This window comes from Pelecanus crispus, chromosome 1, assembly GCF_030463565.1.
Source record: "Pelecanus crispus isolate bPelCri1 chromosome 1, bPelCri1.pri, whole genome shotgun sequence".
NCBI classification, from domain to species: Eukaryota; Metazoa; Chordata; class Aves; order Pelecaniformes; family Pelecanidae; genus Pelecanus; species Pelecanus crispus.
This window is the reverse complement of record NC_134643.1, coordinates 31,836,784-31,854,877: the sequence shown is the minus strand read 5'-3', so window position 1 is coordinate 31,854,877 and position 18,094 is coordinate 31,836,784. Positions and strand designations below refer to the sequence as shown.

General features: G+C 36.4%; 1 protein-coding gene across 2 annotated transcripts in view; it reads right to left on the bottom strand.

Annotated features, from left to right (window-relative positions):
* The window catches only part of IMMP2L (inner mitochondrial membrane peptidase subunit 2), a 477,239-nt gene that overhangs the window by 150,881 nt on the left and 308,264 nt on the right, over window positions 1-18,094 (bottom strand). For both annotated transcript variants that reach the window (XM_075727618.1, XM_075727619.1), the window contains one exon: window positions 14,802-14,867. In XM_075727618.1, coding sequence (XP_075583733.1) covers window positions 14,802-14,867 — 66 coding nt within the window. The remainder of the gene's footprint in view (window positions 1-14,801; window positions 14,868-18,094) is intronic.

Below are 18,094 nucleotides of genomic sequence, written 5' to 3'. Positions count from 1 at the left end.
TTTGTAAGTCTTCACATTAAACAATGAGTCTCAAATTACCTATGAAATGACCTGGCTTTTCTTTTTCATCTTCATCATAAAAAAAATCACATTATCTGCAGAGAAATGAAATGTACAGATGTTGCCCTGTGCTTTAAGGTTTGTAACATTAGGGGCTTTCCCTTTATAGCCCTGAAACCTTTCACTTGTAGCATTGAAGTCTGCTTTTGACTTTGTAGTCTTTCACTGACATACCCCAAGACTGCTGTGGAAATACTTTTGCCTTGTACTCCCAAATGTTCTTGTCCTCATGGCCTTGCATCATCGAATTGCAAGACTTTGATATGTCTCTGATGTTGGGTTTCTTGTGAGAACAGATTATAACTGATGTTTAAGTCACCATTTCTCCTCCCACCCCTCTTTCACCTCTCACTTCGTAGCTTATGGTTTATAACTTTATGGTCTGGAATATGTAGAGCTTAGTAGATAACATCAGTAGATAACTATTATTTAAATAGCCCAGAAGCAATATCCAGAAATACACATGCACAGACATTCACAACCAGTTAAATGAGTGCAACATCTGCACCTGATCAATGTGCTCCAGTCAGCACCATCAGCACCATCAGCACTAACATGTAAAAAAAAACCAGCAAGAAGACCAAGCTGGTCTTGCTCTAACTGTATAGTCACTGTGAGAAGTGCTCAGGGGAATATCTGTGGCACTGGAGAAAATGATGGGAAGAGGAGTCTTGCCTGGAGATAGCCCAGTCTCTTCCTTTCCAGCTGGCCACCGGTGTAGCCTTCTCTTCTCTTTCTTTGTCTCACTCTCTTTTTTTATTTGTTTTTTATTTATTTTCAAAGAAAGGGTTTTTTTCATTAAGAGTATGATGTATTGGGTTTGCGTGGCAAGGTTTTGGGACTCGGGGGGGCTACAGGGGTGGCTTCTGTGAGAAGATGCTAGAAGCTTCCCCTGTGTCAGATAGAGCCAATGTCAGTTGGCTCCAAGACGGACCTGCTGCTGGTCAAGGCCGAGACAATCAGCAACAGTGGTAGTGCCTCTGTGATAACACATTTAAGAAGGGGAAAAAATAAACCTGCACAACTGCAGCTGGAGAAAGGAGTGAGAATATGTGAGAGGAACAACCCTGCAGACACCAAGGTCAGTGAAGGAGGGGGAGGAGGTCCTCCAGACACTGGAGGAGAGATTCCCCTGCAGCCCGTGGTGAAGACCATGGTGAGGCAGGCTGTGCCCCTGCAGCCCATGGGGGTTAGCGGTGGAGCAGATATCCACCTGCAGACCATGGAGGACCCTATGCCAGAGCAGGTGGATGTGCCTGAAGGAGGCTGTGACCCCATGGGAAGCCCACGCTGGAGCAGGCTCCTGGCAGGACCTGTGGCCCCATGGAGAGAGGAGCCCATGCTGGAGCAGGTTTGCTGGCAGGACTTGTGACCCCATGGGGGACCCACGCTGGAGCAGTCTGCTCCTGAAGGACTGCACCCCATGGAAGGGACCCATGCTGGCACAGTTCATGAAGAACTGCAGCCCATGGGAAGGACCCACATTGGAGAAGTTGGTGGAGGACTGTCTCACATGGGAGGGACCCCACACTGGAGCAGGGGAAGAGTGTGAAGAGTCATCCCCCTGAGGAGGAAGGAGCAGCAGAGACAGCATGTGGTGAACTGACTGCAAACCCCATTCCCCATCCCCCTGCACCATGCGGGGGGAGGAGGTAGAGAAAACTGGAAGTGAAGTTGAGCCCAGGAAGAACGGAGGGGTGGGGGGAAGGTGTTTTAAGATTTAATTTTTATTTCTTATTACCCTACTCAGTTTTGACTGGCAATAAATTAAACTGATTTTCCCCAAGTCGAGTCCATTTTGCCTGTGAGAGTAATTGCTGAGTGATCTCCCTGTCCTTACCTTGACCCATGAGCTTTTCCTTGTATTTTCTCTCCCCTGTCCAGCTGAGAAGGGGAGTGATAGAGTGGCTTTGGTAGGCACTTGGCATTTGGCCAGGATCAAGCCACCACATATGTATACCATTAGCTATGGACCTCACAGGTAAGCCTGTCTGCTCAGCCTTTGAGCAACACAGATAATGCTCCAGATTTTATAAAGCCTTCTACAAAAATCAGTAGACATGTATGTAGCATTCCTGATATATCTGCTATTTTTGCCCATGTTTGGGTGATCTCAAGCATGAATGATGGAAAGAACACTAACGATGATACTGATTATAGTAGTGAAACAGTTTAAGTCTATGTGGCCCAGCCAGAAGGAAAGTAATGAAAAATTCAATATTAACTATACTTTCATATTCTCTGAAAAAAAAAGTATTTGAATTGACAGAGGGAAACACTTTGGTTAAAAAGTCCTCAGGTGTTTGTTATTACTTCAAAAATTGACCCAAATTTTCAAATTCTATGTAGTAGAGGTCCCAAAAGAACATATTTAAAGCTGATCTAACTGAACCTGTTCAAACATCATGAGTATTTCCCAGCAGAAGACGACAAGAATTAGGGATCTTTTGGTAATCTGTCAGGAAACTAAAGCTTTCTTTAGAGAAATACAGAAACTCAACCAAAGAAGCAACATCCTAACAGTTTATCATATCTCTCAAATAATTCAAAATGTTGAAGATTTTTTAGATAAAAAGTTTGAGGAAACATAGAAGTGCAAACAAACACTGCAGCCAAACATCAGAAAGTGCTTTCAACTTAACTATCTACATCTGACAATGTGAAAACATGTAGTTGAATATTGTATTCATATGGAAGGAAATGTAGCAGTTCACTAATTCCCTTGATTGCCTTCCATACATATGACAAAATTTAGCCCTCTTCTATCCCATGTGAGAGAGCTCTTGATAGAGACCAGCAAGTGCTCCATATTAACCTCTGTCTCCTTGCAAAGAAACCAGAATTAATGTCAGCTGAATAAAACTTACAAGAATGAAAAATATTCTGGTTCCTATAAATTCCTTATGTCATTTTTGCCCTTTTCATAAATTGGGCTCAAAGAGTTAATTGTGCTGAAATAAACATTAGAGTAATGCCTAAGGTTATGATTTTTTACCTGGCTATGGAGTGTTGGCAGCATAGATGCTGAACCTAAACTGTAGAATAACTCATTAGGAAATATGCAATAGCTGTGACAAGATATACTACAAATATGCTTGAAGTGTTTTTAAAAATTAATATTATGCTGCTATGCTTGGCTTAATTAGCTTTCTTCTTCATTTACAAAGCATATCTGTCTGGTTTATGAACTTAGTCTCTATTCCCCATTCTTGAAAACCTGTTTAATTAAAGTTTTAACTACTGCATAAGCTTTAGAAACAGTAGAATGACTTTTATGACTAGACATCCAAATCCTTCATTTAAATATGATCACACCTACATATACTATATTGGAAATATGACAAGACATGCCCCATAATACTCCTGAATAGACACATGACACTGCTACTTTTAATTATATATGCCATCCATTTCCACTATGTTGCATGTAGGCAATTTTGGGTTTTTTGCACAGATAGTTGCACTAGAGGTGGAACTGTGATTAATGTAGCCAATCACCAAGTCAGTCCCCTGAAATACATTAAAGGTCACCTTTCTTTTTTAGGTACGTACCTATTTCTAATCTGTTCATTGATTTCCTTATGCATTATTCTATTCTATCCCTTTTAGAGGTCCATCACTTATTAGACTCCCGCCTCTTCTAGTAGGGCACTATGCTTTGGTTTTCAATTATAGCAAATCCTATCACAGTCTTTTTCAGCATTTGTCACTTGCTCCCCTTCATGCTATAATAAATTATTAAATCATTGAATCATAGAATGGTTTGGGTTGGAGGGGACCTTAAAGATCATGTAGTTCCAACGCCCCTGCCATGGACAGGGACACCTTCCACCAGACCAGGTTGCTCAAAGCCCCATCCAACCTGGCCTTGAATATCTTAAATAGTAATTTATTTTTGCTAGATATAACAAATTGAAACCTAGTCATTAGAAATACTATCTGGGACATACCTGAAGTTCTAGAAATACATGACATACAGTTTGTCATAATATATTTTTGGCTGCATATTAAAGAGCTTGTGGCATAATGGTCAGCAAGCAGAAATTATTTGTGCAATCACTGCCAACAGACTACAGTAAAGCAGAAAATGTTTTTGGCTCCCCTATGCACAGATGCTGGAGACCCCGCTTAATGACTTGTTACCCATTATACCCAAAATACACTACAGTTTCATCACACAATTTACTTCACAGAAGCAGAATGTCAACAGTAGTCAGTTCTACAATAATGAAAAAAGATAATAGTCATTTTCCCTCCTATTCTCATTTGAATCTCATAACCACTGGGGTGATCAATTTCAAAACCTTATTAGTTCTGCTACTGTGAACTATTCAGGCCCTCATTTCAAGATCAGTTTGCAGTGCAAAACTATGGAGGCAATATTTTTAAATGAGCAATTTACAATTAATATTTCTGCCAACATATATTTGCAAGCTTTACACAATAGCAAATACAATAATTTCAAAATTTTCAAATTAAAACATGGGCAGTTATTGCTTATGGGTGACAAACAGTGCTATAAAATACACACTGGCACTAAAGAACTTTCTCAGGCTGTAAATCTAATGAGGAAAAGAAGCAAACAAATAGGAAAATTTACACTATTCTTCTAATTTAAAAAAAAAGATATAATGCATCATCAGTTCATTGTAGAATTCTGTATCCATTACTCCACAAGGAAAAATATAAAATGTATAAAATCAACTATAAATCTTTGAAGAGGTGACATTTTTTGTATTCTTTACATATGTTCTTATAAAACAAAAAAATTTAACCAAATTTGTATTTAGATTAAATTGGCCTATTTCCCTTAACAGAGCTAAGATGGTTCATACCAGCTGAGACTCTGATCCTATAAGCGTATGTTCAGATGATCACAAATGGCAGTGTCGGTGCATTTTAAGAAGTTACTGTACTTCAGCTGGAGTTGGTAAGCAGACATGTGGTCCCTGTCAGCTCATTGCATTGCCAAGTACATGGTGTTCATTTAAGCTGCCTTCAGCAGTTCCAAAAGGGAGCCCAGGTGAAAGCATTGGAAAGATGAGTGTTTAGGAAGAAGACTTTGGAGGCGAGCTATGCTTTTTTTTTCATATATAGCATCAAAAGTCATGTAACTGCTGTTGTTTCCCTACACATCATTGCAGATGGAAATTAATCTTCTTCATTAGACTGGAGTAGTATCATGCACATGGTCAGCTTAAATGAATCACATGAGGGAGCAATATCTCCAGCTGCGGGGAATGGAGGGAAGGAGGGAAGAGAGCGTGTGTGCGTGTGTGTGTGTGTAGAAAAGGAAGGAGAACAGAGAAAAGCAATAACTTTAAAAAAACACCCACTCAGTCACTTGCAGTTACTTGAGCATTACTTGATTGGAAACGAACAGAAAGTCTGCTTAATTCTTCATTCAAAGGAGACAAAGGAATTCAGTAAAAAAACCCAACCAACCAACCAAAAAAAAAACCCCAAAAAACAAAACTCATCATTTGGGATTCTCAAGCCTGGATAATGATGCAGATAATGCAACCCCATACTGAGTCTAGTTCACAAGACAGTTTTCTACTCATTATTGGCAGGTATACACAACACTTTCACCATGTCACTGGCTGAGCTCAGCACCTTAAATATGTTCAAGTAAGATAGAGAGTGGACTTTTGCACTGCTGTAAAATGAAATAACAAGTAAGACTTGTTTACATTATTCAGAGTAGACTTTTCTGTTGCAGCATGTTTTCCTTCAATTTGCAAACATAACGTTATCCCTTATCCTAATACTGCTCAGGCTAATAAAAATTGTCCTTTCGATTTACAGGAAGAAAGTGCACAGAATTACTGGGTTCTGAACCTTGTTTGCCTTCCAGTACATCTAGAAAAATCTGCTGCTGACAAACACATGAACTTATTGTTCATTTTCTGAGATGAGGAACCCAGGGAGTTCAGTTAATGGCTGTCCCACACACTTCTTTTGTAAGCACAAGCCTACAACACCATCTTTCATCCTGACTTCATCTTCTATGAAATGGGTTTAATACTATTTCCTTCCCTCTAGCCCCATCTTTGTTCTTGTCATACTGAGCTTTTAATGTGATACATATAGATGAGCATCAGAGTTGACATTGAGATCGACTTCTATCCAGAAACTACTTAAGCAGCCATTTAAACATTGAGAAAAAGAAGTCCTAAACTGCTCAGGACAAAGACTGTTTTTACTAAGCACATCCTTTATTCTGATTCCTAAGTATGGATTTGAGTGCCAAATTTCAGACCACCAATGACATTTGTATCTGTAGTTTAGAAAGCAAAAAGGAAATAATTTGTGAAAATTTAAATACATTAAAGCATTTTATTAATAGGATTTTCTAAATGTTAGTGCATTTGCATACATTTTTTAAAATCTTCATAAAGACAACCTTTTTAGCTTCCCATTGAGATGATCATACTTGTATGCATGTCTTTTTTAACTATCTGATGTCTTGGCAGCAAATCAACTTTCAGTGAAACAGAAATCAAATGTGATTCTTTAAAGAAAAATGCCTACAAAAGACATTCTCTCTTGAATGAGATGAATACACTGCATATGTTTAAGCTTCTAACAAAGATAACATTCCTCTAAATGTGGCATAATACATTGGAAAATTAGTATCAGATATAGAATCATAGGATAGTTCAAGTTGGAAGGGCCCTCAGGAGGTCTCTAGTCCAAACTCCTGCTCAAACCAGGGTTAGATACATGATCCAGTGAGGTTGCTGAGGGCTTTATCCAGTCAGCTCTTGAACGCTTCCAAGGATGGAGACCACAGCTTCTCTGGAAACAGCCCCACAGCCTAACCATCCCCAGGGAGAAAATTCTTATTCTATCTGGTCTGAACCTCTCTTGTTCCAAGTTATACCATTGCACCACTATGCCTGGCTCCACCTTCTTGCTAACCTCCCCACAAGTACTAGGGGCTTGCTGTTAGGTGACCTCAAAGCCTCCTCTTCTCCAGGCTGACAAGTCCCATTTCCCCAGCCTCTCCTGACAGAGCAAGTGCTGCAGCCCCTGACCAGCTGGAGAGCTTGGGGCCCTCTGCTTAACTTGTTCCAGATTATCGATGTTTTTGCTGCCCAAAACTGGACACAGAAGTCTATGTGTGGTCTATGACACAATGGTATATTTTTCTTTTCCTAAAATGGCATTTGTGTGTATCACAGCCTGGTTCATAATGTTTGTGTTTAAAACCTACCAAAAGGCCTCAACATCCTAGAAAATAATTTCATAGAAAATAAAGACCTACTTAGTAGTGGTATTATCTGTTCTTACATTGGTCTCTACTTGGTGTCAAGCACATGGAAGCCACTCAGGAGAAGTGAACTGGTGACCATAACTCTGCTGGATATTTGCACTGCAGAGAACTTTACAGCTGACCAAAGGTGGGGTGAAACAGCTAAAGTTACAAGCTGTCAGGTGCTGGTGTAAGCACAGTCCAGACAGGCCATGACACTTCAACAGTACTTTTCCCAACTCCTCTCCCAGATTTCTGTACTCCGTTCTTGTAGTTTTCAATGATAAAGACATAAAGTGCTTGTCTGCCTCTCTTCTCTTAATTCTATAATATATATTAGCACAAGATAGAATGGTGCTTCACACAGCTACTGCTAATGCTGGCAATAAGTGTCTGCAGATACACTTCCTGCTTATACTGGGGTATACTTCATAATAACCATGGGCTGCATAACTACAGGGATTTATTGAAAGCCATGAGAAATGTTCCTCCAAGGTGCCTACAGAGCATTTAAAAAACTTCCCCACAGTTTATTACTCTGGCAGATTAAAATAGTCTTTGAACGCTACTGAGACTCGTTATGCATAGTGTTCACAGATATGCCATCTTAAAAGAGATGCTGCTTTTTGCATTTTAGAGTGCTGCTTCCCTAATTAAACACACACAAAAAAAAAAAGAATAAAAAAAGGAAGAAATAATTAAAAAAAAAACCCTTTCTCCTTCCTGTAGGTGCAGCTGTCATTTGTGTCTTGGTTCAGATGCACACTAATAGAGAGTAGCTGAGTACATATTGCAATTGCAATTGCATACTCAATTTTTAGTACTTTTGGGTTTAGTCTGAACAGTAACTCTGTGCTCTCTTTTATTGTCTCTTAGTGTTGTCCAAATCAAACCTCCTCACTTCAGAGGTAATAGGATATGTTGTTTCTTTTTTCTATAAGCTAACACTTCAAATTCTGTACAATCTCAGAGAATCTTATTACATTGTCTTTTTTCCTTTAATATTAAGGGTTCCAGAGGTCACACTGGGTCTACATTGTAACTCCATTGTTTTCAGTGAATTTTGACAAATGAAACAACAGAAATATCAGAGAAATTGTATTGATGATACACACGATCTTTTAGCAATCTTACTGCTGCTATCTGTACTCTTAAGAAGAAAATATGTCTTTGAAATGTTATGGATATTAAAGGAATTAAGACCTTACTGCATGGATCAATGAATAAATACTGCTAAAATATTAACACTCACACTTTCCAATGTGGGTAAAAAAGTAAAAAATTAGTCTGGAAAACTAAGTCTTTTCATTTTTTTTGCATTTTCATATTTTTGCCTATGTGAAAAATTATTTTCTCCTGTATTTTCTGAAAACAAAAGATAGCACATTTGTGCATTTTTTTGCTGAAATTCAACTTTCTATTATTATTCTTTTGGTCTCTTCATGCACCTTCCTCAAATATCAGGTAACCAAAATCTAATGAAAAGCAAAAACATTTCTCCATATTTTATAATGAGTATGAAGAATGCCTAATTTTAGAAATTCAGCTTTGCAGACCTTCATTACTGGGCCTAAAGATCTACAGAACCTTAGAAATTCATTATGGATACAGAAAATCTTCATCCCTTTTTTTTCAGTTTTTATAGCTTAAAGACGCTGTACCAATATACATTCCCATCATTTGCATTTACAGAAATGGAGTCCAGTCATGGAAATTGAATCAAAATCAATGGAAACTCTATTTAGGAGACTTGCAAGGATCAATGCTGAAGAGTCATGAAAGAGCAGTATAGTTGGAACTTAATGAAAGTTTCATTGGCTTAAAAAAAAAAAAAATCCCATCAGTACCTAACAATAAGTACTACATAACTGCATAAATCCTATGAGATATGCATTCTGTGCACATGGCCACAAAATAAAAATATTTTGGAAGGTGAAGAGTTTTTCATCTAAGGGGTAGTTTGACTGCTACTACATCTTTTAGATACATAAAGTACAAAGACAGAATAATCTGAAGACTGCAATTAGTTAGGCAAAAAGAATGATCTTCTAAAATTTGTAATCTCTGAGGACAGTGCTGTGTCATTGTAGAGTACAATCAGTTCTCATTTCTGTTGATCCCACTAGCACTCTTGTCAATGTAGATCCTCACACTCACAGATTTATACTCACAACTCAAAGATAAAGACAATGGACTTTGAGGAAGAAGGGGATAGGATACAGCCATAAACCTAGCCTGTGTATCATGATCAACTGTGATTCCTAGTCTTTTGATTTCTTTTACTGATAGTCCATTTTTCTATTTTAACTTTGAGCCATTGCAAGCAGTACCTTACCACACCACCAGAAGAGTTACCAGAGGTCTTTTTGTGTATGTCAGGTTTGGGGGAGGCGGGGGGGAGGGAGTGGGTGGAGAGGGAACAAGACGACTCTTATTACAGCACTAGTGAACATAAAATTATTTCTGCGTAATTAAATGGCAAAGGTCTGGATGCAATTCCTGCCAGGTAGTTGCCCTGAAGTTGTTACGAATAGAGACGTTCTTGTGCCACAACACTGGCAAAGTCAGAGTTTTTCAGAAGGCTACTCTGCTTCCTAGAGGCAGGCAGTAATTTTGTGGTATAATCTAACACATGTTGCTATCAAGTAGTAGAGTTTCTGCAAGACGACAGCTGTTTTGTTGGAGAACCATCCTTGATCCTTGGTGAAAACAAATAGCAGCCACAAGTATCTGATGCAATTGAGGTAGTTCAGGGAAAAAAACAGTAAGAAAACTCATTGATTGTCTTTTTCATACTGAACGGATACTGGATGCCACCTACTCTCTAAGAAAAGAAAAGCAACCAAACATCTGCATGGAATAGTGAACAGTTTGTTTGAATCTGAAAGGGTTCTCCAACAAGTGGACGGAATGACCAGATTTTGGTTATATTTTAAGGCAGTATGGGACCTTTGACTGGAAGAATATAACAACCTGCATGAACTTGACAACAGGCATACATGACATTATACTGTGATTGCTGCATTTAATAGCTGCTGATGGGCTTTATTTCTATTAATTCTCCACTCCTTTTTCAAACCCTGTTATATCTCTGTCCTTCCTAATATTCTGTGGCAATAGTTTCTGCTATTTAATGATGGACCTTGTAGTAAAAGTTGAAAAGTTACGGAAACTTGGTTTAGACCTACAGCCTAATAATATAATGATCTATCTCTGCATTGTCATGCTTTGAGAAACAAGGAGTATTTCCTTAATCACATCTTCAGAGCAGTTTTGCAAGATGCAACGCTTAAATGCAACATCATTTTGCTGAACCATTTGGTCCTCAGAAGACTGACTCCTAAATAACCTAACAATATACCTGGACAAAACTTTTTAAAATTACTCTTCCTAGGGGCTCACAAATCATTCTTAAATCAGGTACAGTATTAAGAAGCAAACAATTATATGAAAGAAACAGAATTGGCACACCAAGCTCCTGCAGACCTGTGCAACTGTGACAGACAGAAGGAAAACAAATTAGTTCAGCAAGTTACTGAACAGACTTAATTTTAAATGTTACTAATTTAATCCCAGTTTTGGTTTACTTCACATAAACCTTCATTTATTTGTGTTACTGAAAACACACCATAACTCATCTGTGATAGAGTACTATAGATTTTTTAATTTCTACTACTGCATTTAAGATAAATGAGTTTTAATAAGTTTAATTTCAAGTTGGTCAAAGTGTTTTATAATACCAACATGAATTTTTAACAAATTAGATTATTGACTTTTAAAAGAAGGCCTCCTTTGGAAGAATTATCATTTAAACAGTATTCAGGAACCATTGTAATGACTTCCTACTTAAAGTTAATTCTCCTGTGAATCCATGGAAGACAAAACAAAACCTGATCTATGGGAGCTACACTTTGCAATATTGTCTATATACAAGCTGACCTACAGATTCATTCTCAAGGGCTGAATGGTGATTTTCTGTCTATTCTTTAAATTTTTTTGAGGAGGAAGTTCTACTAGCTTATCCAAACTAAATTATCTGTTAGGTTTGTAATAGGTTTGTAGCGTGCACTACATGCTTCCAGGGATTTACAAGACACTACCAAACTCACTTCACCTGGACTACAAACTAGACTGGAAACAAGAACAGAAAATTGAAATGCCAGAATTTTTATTCAGTGAGTTTGTAGCATTTTTCAGTCCCTCAAAGCATATTTCAAAAGGTGAAGTATTAGGTAGTCTGTAATGTCTGACTACTTGAAAAATACAAAATGAAAGGTTGAAATGGACCCATTATAGATCTTTCACCTACATTCATTTTCAAAAACTAGAAGTCAGTCATTATGATTTTCAAAATGTCACAATTTTTATCTTATTTAATGGTTTTAGAAATGAAGAACTGAAACCCAGGATTTTTCTACTGTGGAGTCATAACACCTGAACTCAAGTCAAAATATAAGGAACCTTTCCTACAGTACTAATGGCTCTGCCTATTTGATCTTTCATTACTTTCAGTAATTAACAAATAGTAAAATGCTAACTAACTTATTCTAATTGATAACATGAGAAAACACAGCATTCTTGTGGCAAATGATCCCTAGTCATGCACCAAATAGATCAAATAAAGGTAATTCATTCATCTGTGAAAGCATAACTACAGACTCACAGACCATATTATCTATCACCTATCTCACAGAGCACTGAATGAAAATACCTTCCAACTCAAATTATTTGCAAACCTTTCTTCACAATGGAAAACTGGAAGACTCATGATTGAAAGCATGTATTAATTAATTCTGTCATGTGACACCAAGCAAAATTTGCAGAGCAACAGATAGACTTTGTACATTGTACTGACCTTGCAGATAAAATGTCCAACACAACACAACTCTATAACCACCACCTCTCCACAAAACCATTGTACCTACAAACAGCACCATGAGTGCTAGAACCCCACTGTATCTAACTGATGATTCCCACTTTTCTGTACCCTGGAACTGAAATAACTGTCCTGCAGTGAGACTGGATGCTTTCTCAGCAAGAAGGAATTTTTATTGATCAACTGAGTAGCAAAAGGCTTAAAGAAGTGGGGTTTTTTAGCATACAGGCAGATATATATACTCCACTTCAAAGACTTAATATTAGGAACAAGGATGTTCAAATGTTCCTCTAAGGTCAGTATATATTAGTTTTGCATCATGTTTCACCGATACTAAAAAAGAGTCAGAACAATAGGGAAGAGACCCATACTTTCAGATACATTTTTGTGAATGATCCATGTTACTTTTAATTTCATTCAGAGCATCATTGCATGCTGATCAGGAATAATTCAATATATAAAAAATATAGACATAAAATCATAAGATATCAAAACCAATTCTTTTTGGTTTGTAATAAAGACTGTCTTCAGACATCAAATAGGAGTTGAAATCTTCTATTTATGTTTTCTATACATGCTTTCAGTTACGAGTTGTCTGTTTCAGTCACAAATATCCGTCACATACCTGCTTGCAGTACCATTACAAAAATAATACATATTTTAGAAAAATCTTGCCACCTTTGCTGTTTTATCTTATTATCTAAGCTTTTGGTTTACCCTAGTGCTATGAAAAGTGGCAAGCATTACTTATATTTCCTACACATACACAATTAAGGGACAATAATAAAATTTAACAAGTTATAATAGTCTAATAATTTGTTCTTTAGCTAAAACCTAGTTTCTATAGTTAAAGCAAAAGGCTCTGGGACAATTTTCATGTGTTCAAATAGAAAAAAAGCACATCTGAATTACTGAGATTAATATTTCTATCAATAAATGAATCTAACCTGTTTTACCAAAGACAAATGAGGTTCATTGTGCACTCTTCAGTACCCATGAGTGATTCACTAACCTACAGGCTCATCAGTATTCTGTACACACTCTCACAGCTATTATGCCCCACACCTTTGTCCATTTGGCCAAAAACACCCACAGAAGTTAATGAGAAGTTCAGAGTCTTAAGGTATTTGAATGTACAGCATAATTAATTTCCTACAGCTGTAATTTAAGTTATTAAATGTCTTTTGCATTATCAAAAACTACATTCAGTTTCAAAAATTCAGACAAATATGTTAATAATATAGAACAGTGAAAAGTAACACTTGAAGTTGCCTTATATTACCATCTCTTTTGACATTGCTTACAGAAATGAATGAGAAAATCTGAATCATGAATACCAGTCATCACTTATATGAATTACAGCACTAATATTAACTATGTCAAGGAATAAGTACCTTCTTAAGGACATAGATCTATAAAAGGTATCAGTCAGTAGCACACACTACTCCTATGGTTTTAGTGTTTTAAAGTGATAGCTAGTTTTAGCTGTAGATGTCCACAGTTTTTGGACATCACATTATCTTCTTAGTGTCTGTTATTTCAGACATTTTGCTTCAACAGAAGTGTCAGAATTTATTTTCATTTCTCAAACTTAGATGATTTGGAATTTTTCAGTAAAACAGAAATTACATCAAATGCAAGGGGGGGAAAAAAAGACACAGACATATTCCACAGTGCCGAAAAGCCCACCAGTTCTGCTATTAAGTAGTATTAAGTTCCTTGATTTGAACTGCAGCTGCCAAGTACTTCTTAAGTATTCACTACACCAGAGCAAGAATCATTATCTAAATGAATTGAGTCTCAGTCTGCCATATTGGCTGAGAGCTCCCAGGGTCATTCATATCTTAGTGTGGGAAACTAGAGATTTACCCTCCCAGCTCTATGCCAATTCTATTCTGTACCTGGGAAAAACAAACCCTTTCAAACAAGCATTTTTATCAAAATAATACTGTTCCCACAAAAACTTTTGATTTACATCTGCTAGTAATTTATTTCTAACCAGCCCCAGTAGGAAGGTCTGTCAGAGTAAACCAAGTCTTGAAGTACTCTAGAGTCTACTCTTGCTACAGTTTTTTTTCTAATAGAATAATTTACTCCAAATCACTTCCACCATATTCCCTACAGATTCCTATACACTGCAGTGAAGGTAGTCACCTATGAGGGTTCTTTGTCTCAAAAATAAAATAAAATACATTTAAAATCTGAAACAAATAAGAAAACCCCAACCCCTTAAAAAAAAAAAAAACAACCTACTTTTATTTGCCAGCCACAGTATGAAACAGCAGCTGGACTCTCTAAACGAAAAAGCACAGCCCTATAACCTTATCGAAAAAATGCTGTACAATTACCTGCCTTGATACGTGACAGAGATATTCTAAGAAACAAGCATTATTTGCACCCATGTACCTTTCATGAAAGAGTGAGCAGTTTTGTGTAGCATTTCTCCTCTCATTAAAAAGGAGACAGGTACAATGCTGACATCCCTGTTAAGAACAGATAGAAAGAAAATAGTAGAAAGTTCTCGTTGTCTAGGATACTGATTTAGAATCCACTGAAAAGCTACACTATTCTTATAAAGACTCAGAGAATAAGGCTTAAAATACTTACTTGATAATGTCTCCTTCAAGAGCAATCACTCGTTTAATGATCTTCTGTTCAGGGTTTCTAGGAGACCTGAGACAGGAATAAGGTTATACAATCAGTAACGTTCCCGTTGTTTTAAGAAAATGCAAAGAAATTCCACAAAGAAATAGACACTGTTAAAGTCATTAGGAGATTCCATGTTCTCCTTGATATAGCATCAATCATGATGTTCCACCCTGACGTGAAGCTACTGTAATCATTCTCCTTGCAAACCATCATTGAAAAGCAGATGCTGAAAAATGACCTGCTTACAAAAACAATAATCAACATACCTTTTATCATGAAAAATACACTCCACAACTTTCCAGGTAGAATGTCCCACTACCAATGAAGAGGGTACCTTTGCAAATAGATTAATGTATTAAAACCTGAATTCCCCATCAAATTTTAACATCATATTGTGTTTAAACATTCATGTCATTCACTCACTTTGGGGAAAAAAAATCTCCCTGCGTTACGTTAATATCTATCACTAATTTAGGTAAACCTTGCCCAGGGAATTGTGGAAGTTTAAAAAAAGTTGTAAAATTTTCTGAAAGTTTCAGCATTATCCAAAGCTTCTCAATGCAATACCATGTTTTCACTTCAAGTTATTTTCCTATAAGCATGTTTTATTGAGTGGATTCGGATCATGTATTACATAGTATTATGAGAAAGCAAAGCTGAACTTGCATGCCCAGCCTGAATACTTCAACTTCCTGGATGCATATTAACAGATAGGACTACTAGAAGTGTTATTCTACCATAGTTTTGACAGGTTAATGTAGACAAATGTGCACCATAAAATTTCTTTCTTTACTATATACTTTACCTCTTTTTAAAATTTATTTAATTATTTAACTCTGCAAACTTAGTAGAGTGTTTTCATGTTATTTAAAAAATTATTTTTATTTGCTGCTTGTATACAAGAAAGTCAGTGAAGGAACAGAAGGTTTTGATTTTCTGCTGATACTTAGGTTCTGTATAGTAGACTCCAAGCACAGCCTGCTAGACATGCAGTCACAAGAGCTTTATATTACAGTTTTCACGCCAAAAAACATTGACCATGCTATCCTCGCAACAGACCAGTAACTTTGAACTCACTTCTGGTAAACTGGTAGCACACTAAGATTACACTTCCTTAAAAAGCAAAGCTAAGATGAGTCTGGATGAAGAACTTATCCACACTGCTGCATGACTAAAGGCATTTGCAGTTCACTTGCAGTTCCAAAAGTTAAAAAGAAAAATAGTTTCAGGCTTGTTCAAATTTTTTTTAATATGAAGCTAAAAAAGTATTCCACACATTTTAAAAATGGTTTGGGGTTTTTTGTGTGTGTCAGTATAGTTTACATATATTTGTATTTCAATGTAATGAAACAAAATTCAAGAAGCATAATTTTGAATTTCAAAATATCAAATAGTTTCACTTTATAGTTTACCAAGCCTGAAAATCCTATTTTCACAAAGCATTGTGGAGCAGTGAACATTAATAAGGACCATATTTTGATTCCCTAGACATCACTGGAATTTTCAAATCATGATATAATTTACAGTAATATTTTATTTAGCATTATTTTTTTCCTGAAGACTTGCATATTCCAGTTCAGTCTTGTCTTTCATGTTCTTTATCAGGCTGAGAATACATATTTTTATAATAATTTACATGTCAGTCTTGTGAGGAATTAATCGAGTTTAGATGTTCATATGATTCAGATATCTGGATTATCCACAGCACTTTCTGACGCTGCTCCCTAGCAGGCTTCAATGCACAGTCATTCGAACATTGACCACCTCTTTCTCAGTCAGACCACAAAGAAAAAATAATACACCTTTATTATTACAAGCTATTATAAGTTTAAAATATTTGCAAAAATTACTCTTTACTGATTTAATTTTTTAATTCATTTAGGCTCAGACTGTAAAATTTTCATATAAAATTTAAGTAATGGAAATAATATGTAATGTATGTGATGCACTGTGCATTTCTCAAAGACTGGATGAAAACAAATTTTAAGTTTACTCTTTCAAAATTGTGTTCTAGTTTAACAACTTACTTTCAAAGGTTTTTTGAAATTCCCCATGTAAGAATTTTCACTTGATTAGTATGTATAATTGTAATGTAATTACTGACCTCTCCCTTAATTTGCCTTCCTTGTGCAAAAAATTGCAATGACCTTGAATAAACATCACTCTAAATCTGAGATATGAGTACTTGTTCTAAGAGTGGCTATTTTTCTGCCAGTAATGACAAATTTAACCAAAACACATAATTTATCAGAAAGACTTCAAGGAATTCCTTGTAGAGAGTTATTGTAAATCAGGAATATTTTTAATATTTGAAGCCAGAATAGTTTAAAAATAAACTTTATACTAACTTTTATTATAATTCATGAAAATGGCAAGGGACTGCTAAGAGAGGGAGCAGCAGGCTCGAGCTGGCCAATAACATGGGCATTTTTAAAACAAGGATTTTCAAGAGGTGATCAGAACGTTTCCTTCAAGAACCACAGTGATTGAATAGGAGATAAGAGACTAGGTCTGAAGCGATGAATATTGATGCCTTCCTGAAAGGTTTCTAGTGTAACACTGGGATTTCATTGATTATGGAAATCACAAAACCACACAGATATAGGCAATTTCTGTCTTTGAAATCTCACAGCAGGTATAGAACAAATTAAAAAATGAAGGAGAAAAAACCCCAAAACATTGTAACCAGTAATTGTTTAGTACTTTTCTCTCACTGACATCAGAGTGAGGTAAAAAACAATAATCTTTGAAAATGGGACTGGTTCAAAACAGAAGGAAATATAAAACCAAAAGAAACTCTTGATTTAGCTGTTTGCAGCTCTCCTAAATTACACTGTGGTTTTTTCATTCTCCTTCTATGAAAGGTCATATTCAGACATGTTCCTTTTAAGTGATACTATGTGGGAAAAGATGAGATTTCTTACATACAATTAATATATTTTGTCTCCCAAAGATGTCATTCAGAAAATATAGAGATTATTAATATGAATTAACAACAATCAACCGTACATTTACCAGCCAGATCCTTATCTGATGTTTCACAGGGCAGTCACCATTCCTTGACAATTTTCTACATCAGCCTCTCAAAAAGTTAAGATTACATTTTCCTCAGTAAAAATATTTCCTCATCTACATATAACCATTTTTCACTATGCATGAATTAGAGACATCAGTGCAAGTAGAAACAGTCAGAATGACTATGAAAATCTCAAGCACATTACAAATATTAATGCACAAGTAGCAGCTAGCAG